The sequence below is a fragment of the Alternaria postmessia genome (assembly GCF_024291825.1).
Source record: "Alternaria postmessia strain BMP 2775 chromosome Unknown scaffold_30, whole genome shotgun sequence".
Lineage (NCBI taxonomy): Eukaryota > Fungi > Ascomycota > Dothideomycetes > Pleosporales > Pleosporaceae > Alternaria > Alternaria postmessia.
Genome location: NW_026260103.1, coordinates 170,935 through 189,861, shown reverse-complemented (window position 1 = coordinate 189,861; position 18,927 = coordinate 170,935). Strand labels below are relative to the sequence as shown.

At 49.8% G+C, this 18,927-nt stretch overlaps 6 protein-coding genes across 6 annotated transcripts; 5 read left to right on the top strand and 1 right to left on the bottom strand.

The window, feature by feature from the left end:
* Positions 1–848: 848 nt before the first annotated feature.
* Positions 849–2,214, top strand: J4E82_005618 (uncharacterized protein; the record flags this gene model as incomplete). Its single annotated transcript, XM_051731880.1, has 2 exons — positions 849–1,263; positions 1,310–2,214. 2 exons carry the CDS (start codon positions 849–851, stop codon positions 2,212–2,214), a joined length of 1,320 nt encoding a protein of 439 aa, XP_051588370.1.
* A 2,063-nt stretch (positions 2,215–4,277) lies between these two features.
* On the bottom strand, positions 4,278–6,210 carry J4E82_005617 (uncharacterized protein; the record flags this gene model as incomplete). Its single annotated transcript, XM_051731879.1, has 4 exons — positions 4,278–4,314; positions 4,377–4,643; positions 4,692–5,480; positions 5,528–6,210. The coding sequence occupies 4 exons, from the start codon at positions 6,208–6,210 to the stop codon at positions 4,278–4,280; spliced, it is 1,776 nt and encodes a 591-aa protein (XP_051588369.1).
* A 712-nt stretch (positions 6,211–6,922) lies between these two features.
* On the top strand, positions 6,923–7,885 carry J4E82_005616 (uncharacterized protein; the record flags this gene model as incomplete). The annotated part of the gene is made up of 1 exon (XM_051731878.1): positions 6,923–7,885. The coding sequence occupies one exon, from the start codon at positions 6,923–6,925 to the stop codon at positions 7,883–7,885; it is 963 nt and encodes a 320-aa protein (XP_051588368.1).
* A 331-nt stretch (positions 7,886–8,216) lies between these two features.
* On the top strand, positions 8,217–9,278 carry J4E82_005615 (uncharacterized protein; the record flags this gene model as incomplete). The annotated part of the gene is made up of 1 exon (XM_051731877.1): positions 8,217–9,278. One exon carries the CDS (start codon positions 8,217–8,219, stop codon positions 9,276–9,278), a length of 1,062 nt encoding a protein of 353 aa, XP_051588367.1.
* Positions 9,279–10,917: 1,639 nt separating this feature from the next.
* On the top strand, positions 10,918–11,928 carry J4E82_005614 (uncharacterized protein; the record flags this gene model as incomplete). Its single annotated transcript, XM_051731876.1, has 2 exons — positions 10,918–11,181; positions 11,233–11,928. 2 exons carry the CDS (start codon positions 10,918–10,920, stop codon positions 11,926–11,928), a joined length of 960 nt encoding a protein of 319 aa, XP_051588366.1.
* Positions 11,929–17,204: 5,276 nt separating this feature from the next.
* J4E82_005613 (uncharacterized protein) lies at positions 17,205–18,602 on the top strand (the record flags this gene model as incomplete). Its single annotated transcript, XM_051731875.1, has 2 exons — positions 17,205–17,606; positions 17,661–18,602. The coding sequence occupies 2 exons, from the start codon at positions 17,205–17,207 to the stop codon at positions 18,600–18,602; spliced, it is 1,344 nt and encodes a 447-aa protein (XP_051588365.1).
* Positions 18,603–18,927: the final 325 nt, after the last annotated feature.

The following is an 18,927-nucleotide window of genomic DNA, read 5'->3' as shown; positions in this document are numbered from 1 at the left end:
TGGCATTACCGCTGCAATTGCTACAAAGCATAATCAAGCGCCAAACTTAACGGCAGACACTCAAAGCACCCACTTGAACATTTGGCGACACGATCGACTTCATATCGACATTTGGGTTTGCCGGTCAAACATCCGATGAGTACTGGCGCTCTCTCTGAAGCGGTGGTGACGTTCATCAAAGATAACTGCTTCATAGCGTCCGACATATAAGAAGCGAGGTTATGGTGTATACGATACTCTAGCAAAAGGTGGCTGGAAATGTTGCATGTTTCGCGTTCTGGTTACAAGCTACGCCAGCCTAGTTAGCTCGTACACAACAGATCGGGAGCGCGACACATAGAGAGCTCTATGTATATCGAGCCGGAAGCCGACTTCAGTCCCGTGGATACGTGATGAGGGGCTGCCATACCCCGCGCTAGCGCCTATCTTCCAATGTGGGGTGACTTCCCGAATATCTCAAGGGGAGACAGAGAATTTCCCACTCTCCACAGATCTCACGAGGGTGGTTGTGAGTTCATCAGCCGTTGCACTGAGAATAGCTGCATGCTCATTGGATCCTGGATCCGGCCATCAGAACAACCACTGATCATTACGTGTTACTAAGTTCGCGTGGAGGAAGAGCGTTCACCCGGAGCTGGCTTCCAACTTCAGAAAGCGAGAGAAAGACCGACGCGGGCATAACGTGACCTTCGGCGTCAGATCAAGCACCTGAAGATAGTAAGCATCGTCGCTGTCATCAGGATTATAGCTTCACGGAAAAAGCTTCTACCCTTTACACCAGCGTTCCCTCGCAAAGAACGTCAGAAGAACAGGGTCGTACACGAATTGACACATAACAACACTCAACCATGGCAAGACGAAATTCATTTGACCAAGCATCAGCTGGCTTCCGCGCCCATCTACCGGACCTTAGCAGTCCGCGTTTCACAACAGCGGCAAAACAGAACATCTACGAGTATGTTCAAGATATGCAAGACAACCGTGCTCCACCATGGCTGTACGATCTGACAAAGGTCTGGGAAAAGCTACTGGAAGAGCCATACAAAGGTATCACAAACGACGGAAAAGTAAGGGAAGGTCTCTTCAAGGCACAAGACGAAGGCGCTGATGTGGATGGTGCGGTTAAGAAGGCCGAAGAACTACTCGCCGGTCTGGACGGTGAGCAGAAGAAGAAGGTCTCATATCCAATTAATGCGAGAGAGTGGAGAGCATGGAGTAACCCAGAGTTCCTTCTAAGACCATTTGGGCTGAGGTTGGAAGAAGGTACGTACACAACGCCTAAGTGCTTGGTTGTATGTTGACTTTCTAGTTCCCGAAAGCACTGCACAGTCAATCCTGGCGGTGGTAGAGGCATCTCTTTCACCAGAAGGCTACCAAAAGGCTCTTGCGGCCATGCGTGTAAATCATTTCCTGGGCGAAGTCTGCAAGCTACCCAACATCTTGAACAAGTACTCTTACAATTTTCTGCTGTTCGGCACACCCTCCGCCTCGGCTACATCGCCTTGGGGTTGGCTTCTCTACGGCCATCATCTTGACATTTCATGTTTCTACAAAGGAACCCAGGTCATTATGAGCCCCTCATTTACCGGTGCAGAACCGAATATTATCGACGAAGGAGAATGGAAAGGCACCAAGATCTTGCATAAAGAAGGAAGCCTGGGCTGGAAACTCATGCAGAGTCTCAGCCATGAACAACAGCAAAAAGCACAAATCTTCAAGGAAATGAGAGATGAAGGCATGAAGCAAGTTTACGGCAATTCCAACAACGACGAAACCAAACGCGATGAGCTCATTACTGATACCTGGGGTCCAGACGACCAGCGGCACAGATGTGGCGCCTTCCGAGATAACCGTATCGTTCCTTACGAAGGCGTTCAGGTCTCGTCCTTCGACTCCTCCCAAAAGGAACTCATCTTATCCATATGCCAGGAGTTCCTGTTGTATCATCCAACCAAGGCGCGCCAGCTCAAGCTCGAACAGATTAAGCAACACATCAACGAAACGTACTTTTGTTGGATTGGAGGCTTCGGCGAAGACGACGCGTTTTACTTCCGTATACAGAGCCCGGTCATTTTGGTCGAGTTTGACCATCACTCCGGTGTATTTCTGACGAACAAGGAGCCAGCGAAATACCATACACATACTATCGTAAGGACACCGAATGCAGGAGACTACGGACAGGCCATTAGGGAAGGAAATGAGAAACTAGAGTAGGTCACAGGTACCGAAAAGATCAAATCGACGTGTTAAGAATAGGGAAGAGGGAGGCTGTACCGTACACCTCGGTTGTGAAAACTCCTGTACTGAATAAGAAAGAACATGAACAGCTACACGTGTCATGCCTCACTCTCATATCACTAGTGTCCTCCGCCTGAAACGATACAAACTCTTGGATTATCCGAGGCGTCTCCATCTCTATGACCTTTCTCCTACGTTAAAAATTTCCACTAGGGCTGTAATCTGTAGGCATGTAGTAGACAATCTAAAAACCGTCTTCTAGTACATCAGGAATACCAGCAATCAGCGTAAACTTGTTTCCTGGTTCACCGTGATCTGTTGTCGGGGCGCTTGTGTGCATCAAACCTGGTTCATTGTTGTTGATAGACTATAGTAACACTGCTCGGAATTGTTGTGGCTTGTTGGTTAGAGGAAGCAACTGACATTGATCGGCAGGTCGTTAGGAATATCTCGTCTCGTCGGGTAACCACCGATCATCTAGTATTTGTCGTTTGCGTCGTGGGCTTCTATGTGTGCCATGCTGCGTGTGTTGGTGATTGTAAATTCGTGTAGAGCGTCGTAGCTTTGTAGACTACGAGTTTGCTTGTGGGTGAGTCAGTTGTACGATATCATCACGTATATCAGTGAATGAATGAATGTGTGATGGTCTTTTGGCTGTTGCTTATTCACTTTTCTGCTTCTATGAACTTCCAACCTTCCAATCAGTGTGCGCATGCACGGTTCTGATAGTATACCAGATCCACTCATGTTGTAACCCCAATGGATGATCAAATACCACCATATCACCATTCCCGTCTGCTAGCCCTGTGTCAGGTATAAAGTTCAAACGCATATTGCCAGCCTCCATCAGAACTCCCATTTCCAATATCATGAGCCTTCGCAGATCCCGCTTGGCTTCTGCCATATCCAATTTTGGTTTCTCTGCGATCCTGACAGTCGTCTGGGAACCGCGATCCACCTCAGCGGTGAGTATAGCCACTTGCACATTTTCTTGTGCCGCGTATACAGGGTTCATCACCATATGCCACACAATATTTGTGTCTTCAAAAAATGGATAATCATCCGGATTCTGAAATCGTCGAGACCGAACGCGGATAAGTGGAGTTCTGGAATTCATTCTGGAACTGCGCACAACAATGTAGACAGGAACTGTTGCCATGTTCGTGTGTTAGAGGTGAGAGAGTGCGTAGGTACATTCTCTAAAGAAGATCCGTGAGTACATATAGGATGCCGGGTTGCTACTTTACCTGATGACCAACTGCGCATGACTGCAACAGGCTACGTGATCTGCGCGGGACTAAGCTCCTCAATTGAACTAAAGCAATACCTTGGAGTTTTTGACTCCAACGTCTAAAGTGAGAGTGAGAGACAAGACGCTGGCACAGCGCTGTCGAATTACACTGTATTGTATCACTGTCGAACTGTATTTTCTAGACACCTTGCTCCACTGTAGGTAGCTCTATACCGACACAACTACCTTTCTCTGCTGACTGTATAGACTGTCTCACCTGGTCAATCACCCACCATCGCCCAACTTGAATTGACATACCAATATGCCATCGACTGTGAACAATAAGATGTATTCGCCTCACGATAACGATCTACAATCTTCATCCTTCGGCAGTTCCACTTCGATGCATTTTGAGGAACTCGCCTGTTCTCTGATAGCGCCGCTATCAATGACAAACACCTTCGAAGGAAACTGTCAAGAACGAGCTCGCACGCCCCCAATGCAGCTGGTTTTGTCGACAAGTTGGAGGAAGTCAACATTGCTAGCATTGATTCTAAGGACATGACATGTCCGTTCTGCTATCTTCCCTTCGGCACTACCACAGTAGAAAGCGATCTATCGATTCTCTATACGGATTATCGATATGTAGGGATCCGAATTGCGCACAAAGCCGCCAGTTTGCAGGGGGAAATGGCAATGCGGGATATGCGGCCTCGAATACATGATCGCATCACGTAGCACACTGATAATATGAGATCTTGACTTGATATATATTGATACATATTCTAATGATGTGTGATTTTCTTATCTAATGCGGCCGGCGCAATGGATGTGCTTCAGTATTGCTGCGCAATCATTAGTATCATCTCTAAAACGCGGTCCTCAACGTGAAAAGGGTCAAACTCACAACACGTATTTGTCCAAGCTGACAAGATCTGGTTCACTGAAGATCAAGTAGAAGTACTTGAGTGTTTCCGCCATCCAAAAGCTTTCACATTCATCCAGCTTAAGTGTCTCTTGGTCTTTCGGTATCGTCACATCTGCGATGGCGGAATGCGCAAACTCAGCCATGGTAGCATTGTTGATGGACTCAAACATGCGCCAGGCAGTATCTTGGAGGGTCGTGTCGCCGGTAATGCGATAGAGGACGAAGACGGATTCGATGGCTTCAGGGCTGTGACTGCTGTTAGCAGTGTACGTACGAGGTGGGTTGCGTTCTTACCGTAGCAGGAATCGAGGGTCTCCGATCTTAGAGAAACCAGGCTGGAGCCCTATCTCTTTGATGACGTCTTGAACGTCATAGTGTTCAGCGTGGATGTTACTAGAATATGAGTACTTGACAGAAGCGTGCCACTTCTCCACGTCCCATGCGCAGTCTTCTTCGCCAAAGCAGGGCATCATCCTGAAGGTCTCTGGCATGATACCAGTAGGCATCGCTTCATAAGCCCAGGTGCAACCATCTACCAGCTTACGAGCGATATCTAGCTCATCGGTCCGGTTGAAGATTTTGGCACCTAGAGCAACCATACCACCCGTGAAGCAAGCAAGATGTTGGCCATTTGGTTCCAGTTTGACAGAGCCAAAGGAACTGATACGGGCATCGCCGGAGACGAGGATATCTTGACCCTGCGGTACTCTGGGCCTGAAGAACAAGTGTTTCTTTGCTGGTTCGATGGCGTTCTCATAGAGCTTCCGGTATTGATCCGTCAGTCCCCCCAGCAGTAGATGCTGTTTCGGCAGGTATTCATATAGCGAATCTGTCATCCCACCCATTGTGAATGTTCCGTCAACATTGTATACTTCCGGACCCGGGCTGACGAGTACCGGGAACAGGCCGGGCAGCTTGGTTCGATTCTGATGCTTCTCAAGCATATTGGTGACCCTCGCTATCGCATCATAGTATTTCAGGTCGCCGGTGAGTTGCGAAAGGCGGGTGAATTCGAGCGTCAGAGATCCAATCTCTGCGCTAAGTGCTTGCGCATCGGCTTCTTGGTGGCCGTTCAAGGCAGCGCTGATTTATGTCAGTATGTACGTGTCGCCGGCGTGGCACAATCTTACTTCTCCCAGTCCCATCGTGTGATTGGCATCCTGTTGGGTGTATCAAATGCAGCATATAGCATGTCTCCCAACTCAGTTGCCTTGTGTAGTAGTGTATGGTGTTTCGCCTTGCTCAGATCGTATGCGCTCAGCAGACCGCCTAGGTAGCGGATAGTAGTTTCGAAGACATTTAGACGCGCGACGCCTGCAGTGGTGAAATCAATCTTCTTGATAGCGTGTACAGCTTTGTCGAACTCTTCTTCCAATCCCATGATAGCCAACGTATCGAGCGCGTCTACCAATGTTGCTCCACGCTGTCCAAAACCATTCTTGAAGCCTCCTGTTACCGGAGCCACTTCGTCTTGTAGCCATGCGTGTGTTTTGTATCCTTCCCAACTATGCAGGAATGCCTTCTTCACGGCTGCTTGTCTATGCAACCGTTCCGCCTTCTTGTGCTCGGTCTCAATTCCGAACTCATGCTGTATCCGTGGGATGGTAACCGGCGTGCCAGTGGGTAGAGGGGCCAGCGAAGAAACTGGGTTTTGTATCGGTACGCGCTTCCATGCTACAGCATGATCGATTCGATTCGATGACGTGAAAGTCGGCGAGGGGAGCTCGTTTCGGGTGCTGAGTTGGCGAAAAGCGAGTATAACGAAGGTCGCGAATACGAATAGCACAGCAATGCGTCGGATAATGGGGCTCATAATGCCAAAATGTCTATTGAGGGTATCTCATGCGTCTAGCAACTAAAAGGGAAGAAACGCGACTGCTGCGTCGCAGTACACAGGCCTAGCATTCGAAAATGCAAAAGAGTGATCGGATCAGAAGGAAATGTATTGGAACTACAATAAGCAGAAAGAATGACAAAAGATACAACACACAGGACGTAATTGTTGATGGTGGGATGGAAGAAGAAGCCCCATGGTGAGGCATGTGCTAAAGATAGGCTCAACTGCCGACTTCCGACCCTCCGACCCTGACCTAACAGGGGCTAATGTCGCATCGCAGTCGTCGACCCCTTCACCATCACGATTAATGTCCGTATGTTACAAGCTGTGGACACGATGAGGAAGATACAACAGACTCCATAAACAGGCCGTCGCTTAATTGGCCAATTGCATGCGCATCACATGATCTGTGGTAGGCAGCAGCTTTCCAAAGAGCTCACGAGCAGCGTCAGACTGTAAGGCCCTCAGCCACCAATGTCATTGGTGCATCGCAGAACGGCATTCCGTTCACGGTATGTAGGATCACGTTGCATTCCGACATGTCAGCAAGAAGCCGGGAATTTAACGTTGCTTGAAGTTATATGAACTGTGAACGTGAAGCTCTTAGCTCTTGTATTCTCATCACTGTATACCAAGTCTTAAAACCAAACTCGTGCTGACGAAAGACACTACATCATATCTTGACACAATGTTCAGCCTCTTCGGAGATCGCGCTCCTTCGTCGCCTCCGAACCCTGCGAAGCTTCAACTCCGACCCAACGAATGCCAAGTGCTCAGCCTACCTGACGGATGCACTCTTGGCTTTGCAACCTATGGCTCTACGGACCCCTCCCACCCAGTCATCTTCCTCTTCCATGGTCTTCCAGGCTGCCGACTGGTCGGAAGAAGTTGGGACAAGCTCTGCAGAGACATCGGCGCACGTCTCATTACTATCGATCGACCGGGCTGTGGAGATTCGACTCTCGCTGACCGTCGCCTCATTGACTGGCCAAGCGATGTCGTGAGCCTCGCCGACTACCTCAACATTGATCGATTCAGTGTGTTAGGTGCTAGCGGAGGCGGACCATATGCTTTGGCTTGCGCACGCTTCATCCCCAAAGAGAGACTCCGAGCGACAACTGTCGTATGCGGCATTGGACCTATCGAGGCGCTCGTAGACTTTGCACCATATCTCCCATGGCACGCCAGAGACATAACGCTATGGCTGCTACGCCAGGGAGCCCTCCACGTCTTTCTGCCACACGTCCTCATTCGCCCCTATCTTACTAGGGACCCTTCTCGTCTTAAGCGCGTCCTCGAAGACCAGGCTAAGACTGAAGAAGAGAAAGAGCAGTTTCGTGACGAAAAAGGAGAAACTAATCTCGATGATGTTGTTGCATCACTACTTGAGGCCTTCAAGCAAGGCTCTGGTGGGTGCATGCACGACGGCGCTGTACTTACGGAAGATTGGGGCTTTGACTTGAAGGACGTGGACAACGAGCGAGTGTGGCTAATACATGGCGATCAAGATGCGCAGGCGCCATTGAAAGGTGCGCAGTGGATTGATGAGCGGTTGGGGGGCGGGAAACTCAAGATCCTGAAAGGCAAGACGCATTTCACAATTTGGAAGGAACACTCGGAAGAGATATTTCGGCAAAGCGCTGAGGCGTAATCGAGTCGCAACGAGAGATCGGGGTACGGATTGTGCTGTAGAGGGTTGTTTTCCAAGGCTTGGTAGTGCAGGGCGTAATGCGCAGGCAGTCTGCGTTGCTGTTCCACCGCATGTCCGATTCTGTCACTCGGATTTGCGGACCTGAGGTCGGCTCTAGACTTCAGCACCAAGAATGTCTCCAGTTTCCAACATAGTCATGTAGGTCTTCCACTGGGTGTGAAGGTGATGTAGCAGTATACACACATATATATACTGTATGTTTGCTGCTTTCCAGCAACCATAAAGTGCGACAGCTTCCCTAGCATACCATCTGAGAATCTTCACAATCACAATGCATTTTTCCATATTCAACCCTACCTTGTTGGCTGCGGGTCTGCTCATCACCGCCGCATCATCTGCACCATCTTCTCGTCTATCGCCTTCATGGACACCACTTGCCCCTATCCCACTTTCTCCTCGCCAGGAACAGACCACTGTATTCGTTCCGCCGTCCACTATCGCAATCCTCGGCGGCGTTGTCCCGTCCAACACTTCGTTTCCACCTGTAGACACTATTTCGTTGATGCAGTTCTACTCGATCACGGACGATATATGGACCACCAAAGCCGACATGCCACGAGGACTAAATCACGCCAATGCCGCTGTGGTGGATGGAAAGATATATGTCCTGGGCGATCTGGCGGAGACAGGGGAAGCAGGGGAAGGAAAGAGGGTGTGGGGCGCAGTGCCCGACTCTTGGGTGTACGATCCTGTCACTGATTTATGGAAGACGATACCAGGTGTACCCGCCGGGGAAGAAAGAGGCAGTGCAGCCGTCGGTACTTACCAGTCAAACATCTATCTCGCCGGCGGCATGACGGAACTTGAGCTGTTCAAGAACGGCACTCAGAATAGCGTCTCAGTTGTTTCCATCTTCGATACTAACACGAATACGTGGCTCTCCGTCCCTGAGGCTGCAAAGTATATACCAGAAGCCCGAGATCATGCAGGTGTGGCAGTGGTAGGCGCAAAGATGTATGTTCTAGGTGGACGAGATGACGGACAGGAGAACATTCGCGACACGGTCTTTGTTCTTGATCTCTGTGATCTCGAAGCCGGTTGGAAGGCTAGCGCGGCGCGCATGCCTACTCTTAGGGGCGGTGTTGCGGCTGGTGTAATTGGAAAGAATATATACGTCTTTGGCGGCGAGGGCAATGCACAGTCGAAAACTGGGGTGTTTGATCAGGTTGAGGCATACGACACTGTCTGGGACCGATGGGTGAAAGCTGGGAGAATGAGGCTACCTAGACACGGAACCTACGCTGCGAGTGTGAACGGCAAAATTTACATTCCTGGGGGTGGCGTAAGTCAGAGCGGTGCGCCAGTGTCTGACTTCGACGCCTTTGTGTTGTAAACCTGGATGATGGCATGATAAGGAACCGATAGCCGGTTGCGACCGGCGTGAAATGACTCGAACCAGGAATGTCCTTGGGACAGCATTTGTGATGGTTTGAGTGGAGGGAAATGCTGAGACGACAAGCTGGTTTCCAGACGACGACGGTCTTGCTTCAATCACTTGCAAGAGTTGGAATGTCGGTATGGGGTAGACAACTCGCTTTACTACACTATATCGTGCGAGAATCTAGTCAACATACTCCTTCTTTTACTCAAGTGCATCATGAATCTATGCGCACAGTGAGCATCGAGCGGTGCTAGCTTTTGGTTAAGTCTGAAACAGAATACCGGTTATAAGGCCCACGACAGCCCAGGGGAAGGCATCTAGAAGCCTGGGGCCTAGAAGAAGTGGGGTTTCGCGTAAGATTCGCTGCCAACGGAAACGTCTGCAGGAAAAGCTGCTACGTGCAGTGCCTATGGTGTTCCCTTACTCGTGGGTAACGTGTTCGCGTTCTGCCGAACTGCTGCCGACGCCACAAATATAGTATTGAAATGTGTGAGACAGATGCTCGTGTTGGAGTCAAAGTAACGGGTAACCGGATATCATAGAAGCAAAGGCTTGTTTAGATTAAGGTGAAATATATGACACTAGTTTCACCGTCTGACATTTCTGGGTTGCTCGCTTGTGATGTGCCGGTGGTAAGCAGGAGGTCTTGCTTCGGCAGATCTCAGTCCGTCCGGAAGGCGATAGGAATTCAATGAATACCATCGTTCATGGTCGCAATAGAGTTCGACGATCAACTATAGCTTTGCGATGGATACATGCGCGACGATGATCTTTGCGGAGCGTGGTAGCCGCAAGAAGCAGGAGACAGTTCAGAAAAGAGGTAGCGTGGCTGATTTAACGCTAAAAGAGGAACCTCGGAACGAATTCACCACCATCAATGTCACCACCAGGATCATTAGTCCATCAATCTCGCAACTACCACAACCTCCATGAAATGCTCTATTCGCCTTATGCGCCTTCGCCATTTCTCTTTGTAGTTGCGAGAGCGAGAATTCCACTGCCGAGACTGCTTGTTATTATGCCGCGCCACAGAATCAGGCCTTTGGCTAGGCACGTTTCAGTATCCGTGCCGTAGCCTTGGAATCGCCTCAGGCGTTTAAGCATTACTGGGCAGGTACGGATGTGGCGCTTGTCACCAACTACACAATTTCCAAGCCGGCCGCTTTCCGACGCACTTGCATGCCCCCTAGCACCATCCTGCACCTACACGTGCTGTCCTCACCCGTACGATCCACCAGTCACATATCGCGGTTATCCCTTGAGACGTGAAACACCATCTGCACCCCTCACGCTAGATTGCCTGCTAGGCATGCTCTGAGCAAATTCTCCGTACCGGCTTCTTAATGCACATACCGAGATTCACGTTTCCACCACTGAGAAAGTGGACTATGCCAGCACTGTCAATTTCGTCTGTTCACGTCTGGTCCATGCCAAAGGTTTCGGGATGGTCCATATTGGGATGTTTCTCAGGGTTGATATATACCACCGGTAATATATAGGTTGTTTACCAGCCGCAGTTGTTTCGTTTCCATCAACACTCACATTCAAGCTTTCCAAGCCTTTTCTCTTCCGTTCGCTACCAATCGCCAGGATGCGTTACTCTATTGTTGCTTCGTTGCTTTCGGCTGTTACCGCAGTCTACGGCTATGCCGACCCCATGGCTTGCTCTGGTATCTGCAACAATGCTCACGATCCAGCCCTGATCCGTCGCTCTGATGGCACCTACTTCCGTTTCTCGACTGGTGGAAAGATTGCTATCCACAGCGCACCTTCGATCACTGGCCCCTGGACCTACAAGGGTGCCGCGATTCCGAAGGGTTCCAAGATCAACTTGGCTGGCAAGGACGATCTCTGGGTAAGCACTAGCATATATCTATATAGTTGAAGATAAGCTAACCAAACTCAGGCTCCTGACGTTACCCTAGTCGGTGACACATACTACCTTTACTACACTGTCTCCTCTTTCGGTGTCCAAAACTCTGCCATCGGTGTTGCGACCAGCAAGGACCTCAGCACTTGGACCGATCTCGGCGCAACTGGCATCCAATCGAGCGCTGGAAAGAACTACAACGCCATTGATGGTGCACTTTACTGGGACGGATCGAAGTTCGTCATGTCCTTCGGTTCGTTCTGGAACGACCTCTTCAGCCAGAACATGGCCAACCCACCCGTGAAGACCAGCTCTTCCACAGTCACAAACATTGCCTTCAAGCCTGACGGCGAGCATGCTCAGGAAGCTCCGTTCATTGCTAAGAACGGCAACTACCACTACCTCTTCTTCTCCGTTGGCAAGTGCTGCGGTTTCGATACCAACAGGCCTGCTAAGGGTCAGGAGTACAAGATCCAGGTCTGCAGGTCTACCAGCGCCACTGGTGGCTTCAAGGACAAGAGTGGTAAGGACTGCCTTCAGGGTGGTGGTACCACTGTCTTGGAGTCCCACGGCTGGGTTTACGGACCTGGTGGTCAGGGTGTCTACTACGACCCCAAGGAGGGACCCGTCCTGTACTACCACTACGTCGACACCCGCATTGGTTACGGCGATGGTCAGAAGAAGTTCGGTATCAACAAGATCGACTTCTCCAGCGGATGGCCTGTCGTATAAGCGTTTGTCGCAGGTCCGGCACAGACTATTAGCCCAGCGTAAGCTGCGTCTCCGTCCACTTTGGGCACCTTCTTGTCTATATATTTTCACAAATACTCTCACTGTACATACTTACAGAATACATTTGCATCTGCCAACGATTCCACCGTCTTTGACAGCCTACCTCGGTGATTTGTGATGTAGAGGACTATTGAGCTACCTTGCCCTGTACAATCAGCAAAAAGATTTTCAATATCGGTAAGCACCACTACCGTACTAACGATGCTGCCCATTGAATTTGCACAGAGCTATAGTAGTAATTGCGGATATACTTGGTACTTCGAGAAGATATGGCCGGCGAGGAGTTGCTGAAATGGTGTTCAAGATAAGGGGCTGCGCTTCGGTCCACGTCGAGTGCATAAGGTTTGCGTCACCAGCCCAGCCACAGCCGAGCAGCCACAGCCACGCGTCCACAACAGGTGCAGGAACCTCTCAGAGCACTGCAAAACGTCGCGTCATGCTCAAAGTATCCCCTGTTTGCTCTCCACACACACCCGAGGTATTTTTAGATTCCACGATATATATCATATGTATCAAGGTTGCTCTGCGCGGCCTCGGCAAAACCTATCGCGATGCGTTCAAGTACCTTAACTCGGCCTATTGTAAACCGGATCTGCAGGATCTGCCTCCGCATACGCATTGACTGAATTTCTCTTCAGTCATACCAAGAAACCCGCACGCGCTTTACGAGGAGCGCGTCGCGATGCCAGACACCAAACTCACGCGCTTCTCACCATCCCAAAATTCCAACAGCTTCCGATATCGGCCGCTGGACCCCTCAGAGGGTGAAGATATTCGCCTCTTGTGTCTCTACCCTGGCGAATTCCGCGAACCTATCCGATGCGACCTTCTCCACGCGAACCTGGACGATGACATCGAATACGAGGCTCTCTCGTATACCTGGGCCTCCGAAGATGGGGACGCTAGCTTATCGCAGCGCATCAGCTGCGCTTACTTTGGAGAGGAACAAGTCTCTGATCTGCCAGTAACATCAAGCTGTGCGTCTGCATTGCGCAGGCTGAGGTTGATTTCACAAGAAAGAATGTTGTGGGTCGATGCACTCGCTATCGATCAGAGTAATCTGCAAGAGAGGAACCAACAGGTTGCGATTATGGCAAGGATCTACTCGGGCGCGTCACAGGTTTTGGTCTACCTAGGAGAAGAAGATTTAGGATTCGGCTCGCGCACTCTGTGGATGGACACCGAGAGACGTCAGACCGCGCTGAAGAAACTTTTCGCAAAGAGATGGGCCTCACGAGTGTGGGTGATTCAAGAAGTAGCACTGGCGCAAAAGTTGACGATGGTCACGGGAAATGCATCTTGTCCTATGGATGCCAATCTGATGAGCCGTATCCGAGGTAGAGCCAAAATATCCAGACTGCAAGTCCCTGGACCATTAGCTTGGGATCCGCTAGTCAGTGCTCCGACGAGGGATCTACTCACGATGTTACAAATGACACTCAACTGCTCGTCTACAGATCCTAGGGACAAGGTGTATGGTCTTTTGGGCTTGGTTGGCGAGCGCCTGCAGAACCTCATTGAGATCGATTACTCACAAACCGTGGAGGAGGTAATGACACGTGCGGCCGCCGCGATCATCATCTGCAGAGAAGACTTTGAGATCTTAGCATACGCGTCACTCCGAGCTAGACCCGCGCAAAAGCGCTTGCCGACTTGGGTACCGGACTGGGCAGAATACGATGGCGAAATTACGCTACGTCCTCAATTCCAAACATCAAAGATAGGTCCCTGGACATCTCTAGAGAAGTTGATGGGTAGCAGGTCATCGGATCGTCGGCTCAGCGAGATAGATTGGGGAGCAGTGGTCGATATACCTGCAAGCTGGCCAGCTAATCTCTCTTCGAAGCCGTCCGTGGAAGTTCGTGGACACTGCCTTGCGACTATCGACAGCACAACCAAGCAAGAGCATGGGAGTTCGCAATGGCAAGATGCCCAGGATTTTGGCGACAGCTTGGGGGCTCTAATCGAAGATCATTCGACGCCTAAGGATTTTGATATGCGATTATGGCCTACACGATTCCAATGGCTCTTCAATCCCTCTTACATGCGCCTTGATGACTCGCAACTGCAGCCAGACAGCACCTCGGCTATGAAGAGTTTTTCAAATCTCCATTGGGCCGGCCTGCAACAGTTTTGCACTGAGCTTCAAACACTGGGGAGGAACAAATACATCTTTCGAGCTGAATATCTACCTGCGATAACGAACCATGACTTCGATGTAGGCGATACTGTATGGGCAATCGATGGCTGTACAGTTCCACTGATACTCAGACCTGATAATTCTGTAAGACAGGGCGATGCCGGTCGCCGAAGCTATACGATCGTTGGAGACTGCTACCTGTTTGCGTTATCACATATGGATTGTTGGATGACATCAGGAACGGGACTTGATCAACGATGGGACTTCAATCCGTTCCGCCATATGGATGCCTTAGGAACACAAAATATCTATCTACATTGATGCGCACAGTCCTTTATCCATCAGAGAGCCCAGTCTCAGCCTGGCGGGACTGCGGCGACCACCGATTGGTCAAACACAGCCCCACGATGCATGCATGCACTATGCCACCTCCAAAGATGCACACTCGGCCTGCTGAATCCGTCCCCCACTCGGACCGCTCAAAAGGTGACCGAGCAGCTCCCAGCCTTTCCTGTCATATACACGACACATGCTCAACAGTGATATATCAAAATGTCTGGAACGGCCTGCAAACATCCGGATATACGAAAATTTGATGGGATAAGATGCTGCCTTGCTTGTGGCGAGGCTGTGCTCGAAACCTTAGCCTCGAATGCGATCGAAAAGAATGTAGATGCCACGGGGCGCCACGTTTACACGCACCTCAACTACCAGCTTGGTCAAGAGGTTCGACTGATACTGCTCGCTCCAGGCGGGGCAGCTGATCCACTCTGCTGCGAGATAGTACATGTTAATCTGGAAGATGACCCTGAGTACGACGCTGTATCCTATACGTGGGCGACAGAGGATGGCAATGCAGATGTGTCAAAGACTATCGATTGTTTCAAGGGCGGATATATACCAATTACTACAAACTGCGATGCTGTCCTTCGACAACTCAGACGACCTGGAACACGTCGTAGGCTGTGGATCGACGCAATATGTACGTTGATAGTCTGTGGTATCTTAAAGCCTTGCGCTAACAACGATATTACCACCCAGGTATTGATCAATCCCATGTTAGCGAACGTAACCATCAGGTCGGAATCATGGACTTCATCTACTCCAGAGCTCGCAAAGTTTGCATATGCATCCCAAACCCCTCACTGCCGGTCTACTGGACTGAGCATGGCCGTTTGCTTCGTTGGCCTGATTATGGTCGTTTGATACGTTGGCTACGGACAGGGTTACCTGACACTCCAGAAGACGTCAAAGAAACCCTCTTTACGGACATGCAGCAGCTGTTCTCCACACGGTACTTTTCTCGTGTGTGGGTCATTCAAGAAGTAGCTTTGGCTCGAGTTGCTTATCTCATTGTAAACGACGAGGAACTCCTATTGACGTCCACCGTCCTGGATCGCCTAAGCCTTCTGTGTGCAGAGAGCCGTCATTGCAAACTGCCCGGTGTCTTTGAGAGACTGCTTGTACAAGATACCAGGCCCGAGGTTCTCTCGTGTCTCTACACTGGTTGGTAGTGCCTTGCTACTGATCGCCGCGACTGTGTGTTTGCAGTTTTGAGCTTGATGCCACCCGAAATAAGATCGCTTATACCCGTGGATTATTCAATGAGTCTCAAAGCAGTCATCGCAAACGCAGTAGTTGCAATCATCGCAACTCAGCGGAATCTCGACATCCTATCGCTTGTCAAATCTCCGTTAGTAGAATCGTTCACGTCTGGAGTAACAGACCTCGAAGGTTTCGGAATATACCTGGCGTGGTCGGTGAATGGCAGAAATTCGTCACACTATCGTCTTCTACCTGTGTTTGAAGGACAACAAATAGGACCATGGCAAGCGGATATAGATCTCGAGATACTGCCACCCTCGAGCACTTTGCATCTGGACCAACATCAAGGTACATCATGTGTTGTCATTAGACCAACACACCTGCCAAAGTCGATACTACCGCATCTTCTTGTGCGGGCACATTACATCGATCGGGTGATCCAATCAAACGTTAAGGTAGATTTCAAAGGCGTGTCTCAGGGCGCACACCAAAACCTCCTGCTTTTGAAGCGACACCAGTATGAGCAAATTGTCCAGTTCTTCCGCGCAGACGTAATGATGGGCGACCAATCATTACACAGTGGTCAAGAACCATACGACAAATCTGTCTCAATACAAGACGACAAGAGCATTGTGCTTGCAGACCTATTAAAGTTCATCGAGATATACAAAGACGCAGGCCAAGAACGACCATTGTACCTAAGTCAGTATAGTGTTCTTTTTGCTTCATTCGACTACCATGGTTCGTTTCTTGTTATGCCAGGCGATGAAATATTCGCTATCGACGGTGCGCAGGTACCATTTGTTCTACGCAAGACCATCACAGAACAATACATATTGATATCCCCGTGTTATCTGTGGGCTGCGCTGGAGCTCGACTGTTGGAATCCAGGAACTAAGAAGGGTCGATGGGGGCCAGATGTTGAGAGACCCATGGAAAAGCAGACGCGAATGATTGAGATATTCTGATCCGACTCTACATGGACCTACTGAGTTGAGCTTAATGCTCTCTTTTACTTGCAGACAACTTCAGATTGGGAGTTGAAGAGAATGCTGAAGTAAGGGAACGGGACAAACCGGATGTGATTGTAACTTAGCCGTGTTCTCAATAATGCTAATATTTGATGGGCTGCTGTTCTTTTCGCAACTTCAGCATCGTTACAAGGCTGGAGATATGGTGATACATCACAGATCTAGAGTGCACAAAGTTGGGAAGTCTGATGGTATCCGCTATCACGTTCATGCCGGGATCTGAGAGTTTAGATCGAGGCGACAATCCACTCCACTAGCCCTAATAGTTAGCATTATAGCGACCTGTTTGGTCTGGCACCATCGATTTCCAGTTTCATGTATGCCATTTGTGGTCTCTGCCTGGGCAGATGCGACGCGTAAGTTGTCAGGTTAGCGTATGCAAATGACGTATACATGATGTTCAACTACCATGTATACTCTACACCCCAGACTTCCCCCTCTCGCCCTGAAGATCATCTACTTGCTGAGATAAATGTATCCTATATTTTAACTAATCGATCATGTCGCATCAAGAGAACACCAAGAACGTACCTGAGGAACATCGCGTTCACAGGACGGGCTCCTGGCTTCCAGCAGACCACCGCGTCCACAAGAAATGGCTATCAGGCATCATCGAGCGGGTAGAAGGCAATCCTAAAGAGTTGCATCCTGTATTGCGAGAGTTCAAGGATCTGATCGAGAACAACACACGTATCTACATACTGGTAAACTCCATGTTTGAAGAGATACCTACGAAGAAGCCGTACAAGAACGATCCTGTGGGCCATAAGCAGGTCAGGGATTACCATCACATGTTGGAGCTGTTCAACCACATTCTTACAACAGCACCGGAATGGAGTGACCATGAGTATTCTATCGGGATGGTGGGAACCCCTTTCAATGCCATCTTGGACTGGCCAATGGTGAGTATATCTGCTCGAGCTGCATTCAGAATGCATGCTAATCGTATCGCACAGGGTACACCTTCGGGCTTCGCCTTCTTTCTGGACCCCGAAGTCAACAAGATGATCAAAAAGGTCCTCAATGCATGGGCAGAGTTTCTCGACTCGCCAGCATCAGCATATGTACTCGGTACCGATAAGATCGGCTGGCTCAGCGAACACGGCACTCACGATCTCGCATTGACAGCCAATATTGGCCAAACGTCTCACTCTTTTGAAGAGATGTTTCAATGCGACCCATCCAAGGAACACCATGGTTACAAGTCATGGGACGACTTCTTCACCCGCCACTTTTACGAAGATAAGCGACCTGTTGCCAGCCCTGAAGACGATAGCGTCATTGCCAACGCATGCGAGTCGAAACCGTACAAGGTTGGACGCAACGTCTCCAAGCGTGACCGCTTCTGGCTGAAGGGTCAACCTTACTCACTCATGGACATGCTCGCCATGGATCCGCTGCACGAGCAGTTCATTGGCGGTACCATCTACCAGGCCTTTCTATCTGCAATGAGCTACCACCGCTGGCACGCGCCCGTCAGCGGCAAAGTCGTAAAGTCATACCTCATTGAAGGCACATACTTCTCGGAACCACTTTTCGAAGGTCTCGGTGATCCCTCAGCCAAGGGTGGCATCGATGAAGAAGGCGAGAAGACCGGCCAAGGTTACCTCACTGCAACTGCCACACGCGCCATCATCTTCTTCGAGGCAGATAACAAGGATCTTGGCCTAGTCTGCTTCATGGGTATCGGCATGACTGAGGTTTCAACATGCGATACCACTGTCAAAGTGGGACAACACGTCAAGAAGGGTGATGAGATAGGTATGTTCCATTTTGGTGGAAGCTCGCATTGTATACTATTCAGGAAGGGTGTGGAGTTGGAAGGCTTTCCGGATACACAGAATGTGGAGCACAATATGCCTGTGAGGGCGAAGCTGGCGACTGTGAAGGCTACGTGAGAAGCCTAATTGAAAGGCAGCAGCGGATCAGCTCAAAATGCTGATCGGCCCTTAACGTTCTTATACAACCTATCCGTACCGAAATTTAATTCTTCCAAAAACGATAGCAAAGAGTGTCAACTCGTCAGATGTGTCAAGTGCTTAGCCTCCAGTGCTGAATTGAGAGGAGCCGTTCCAATCGGGGAGTACGTCATACGGTGAGCGCCAACTAAGATATCTAGAATGCAGCATAATGATGAATGACTATGCAGTCCGAAGAGGACCAAGTCCAAATTCGAGTATCTGTGATGCAAGAGATGTGCTTGCTCCAGGATGCGGGAGGCTG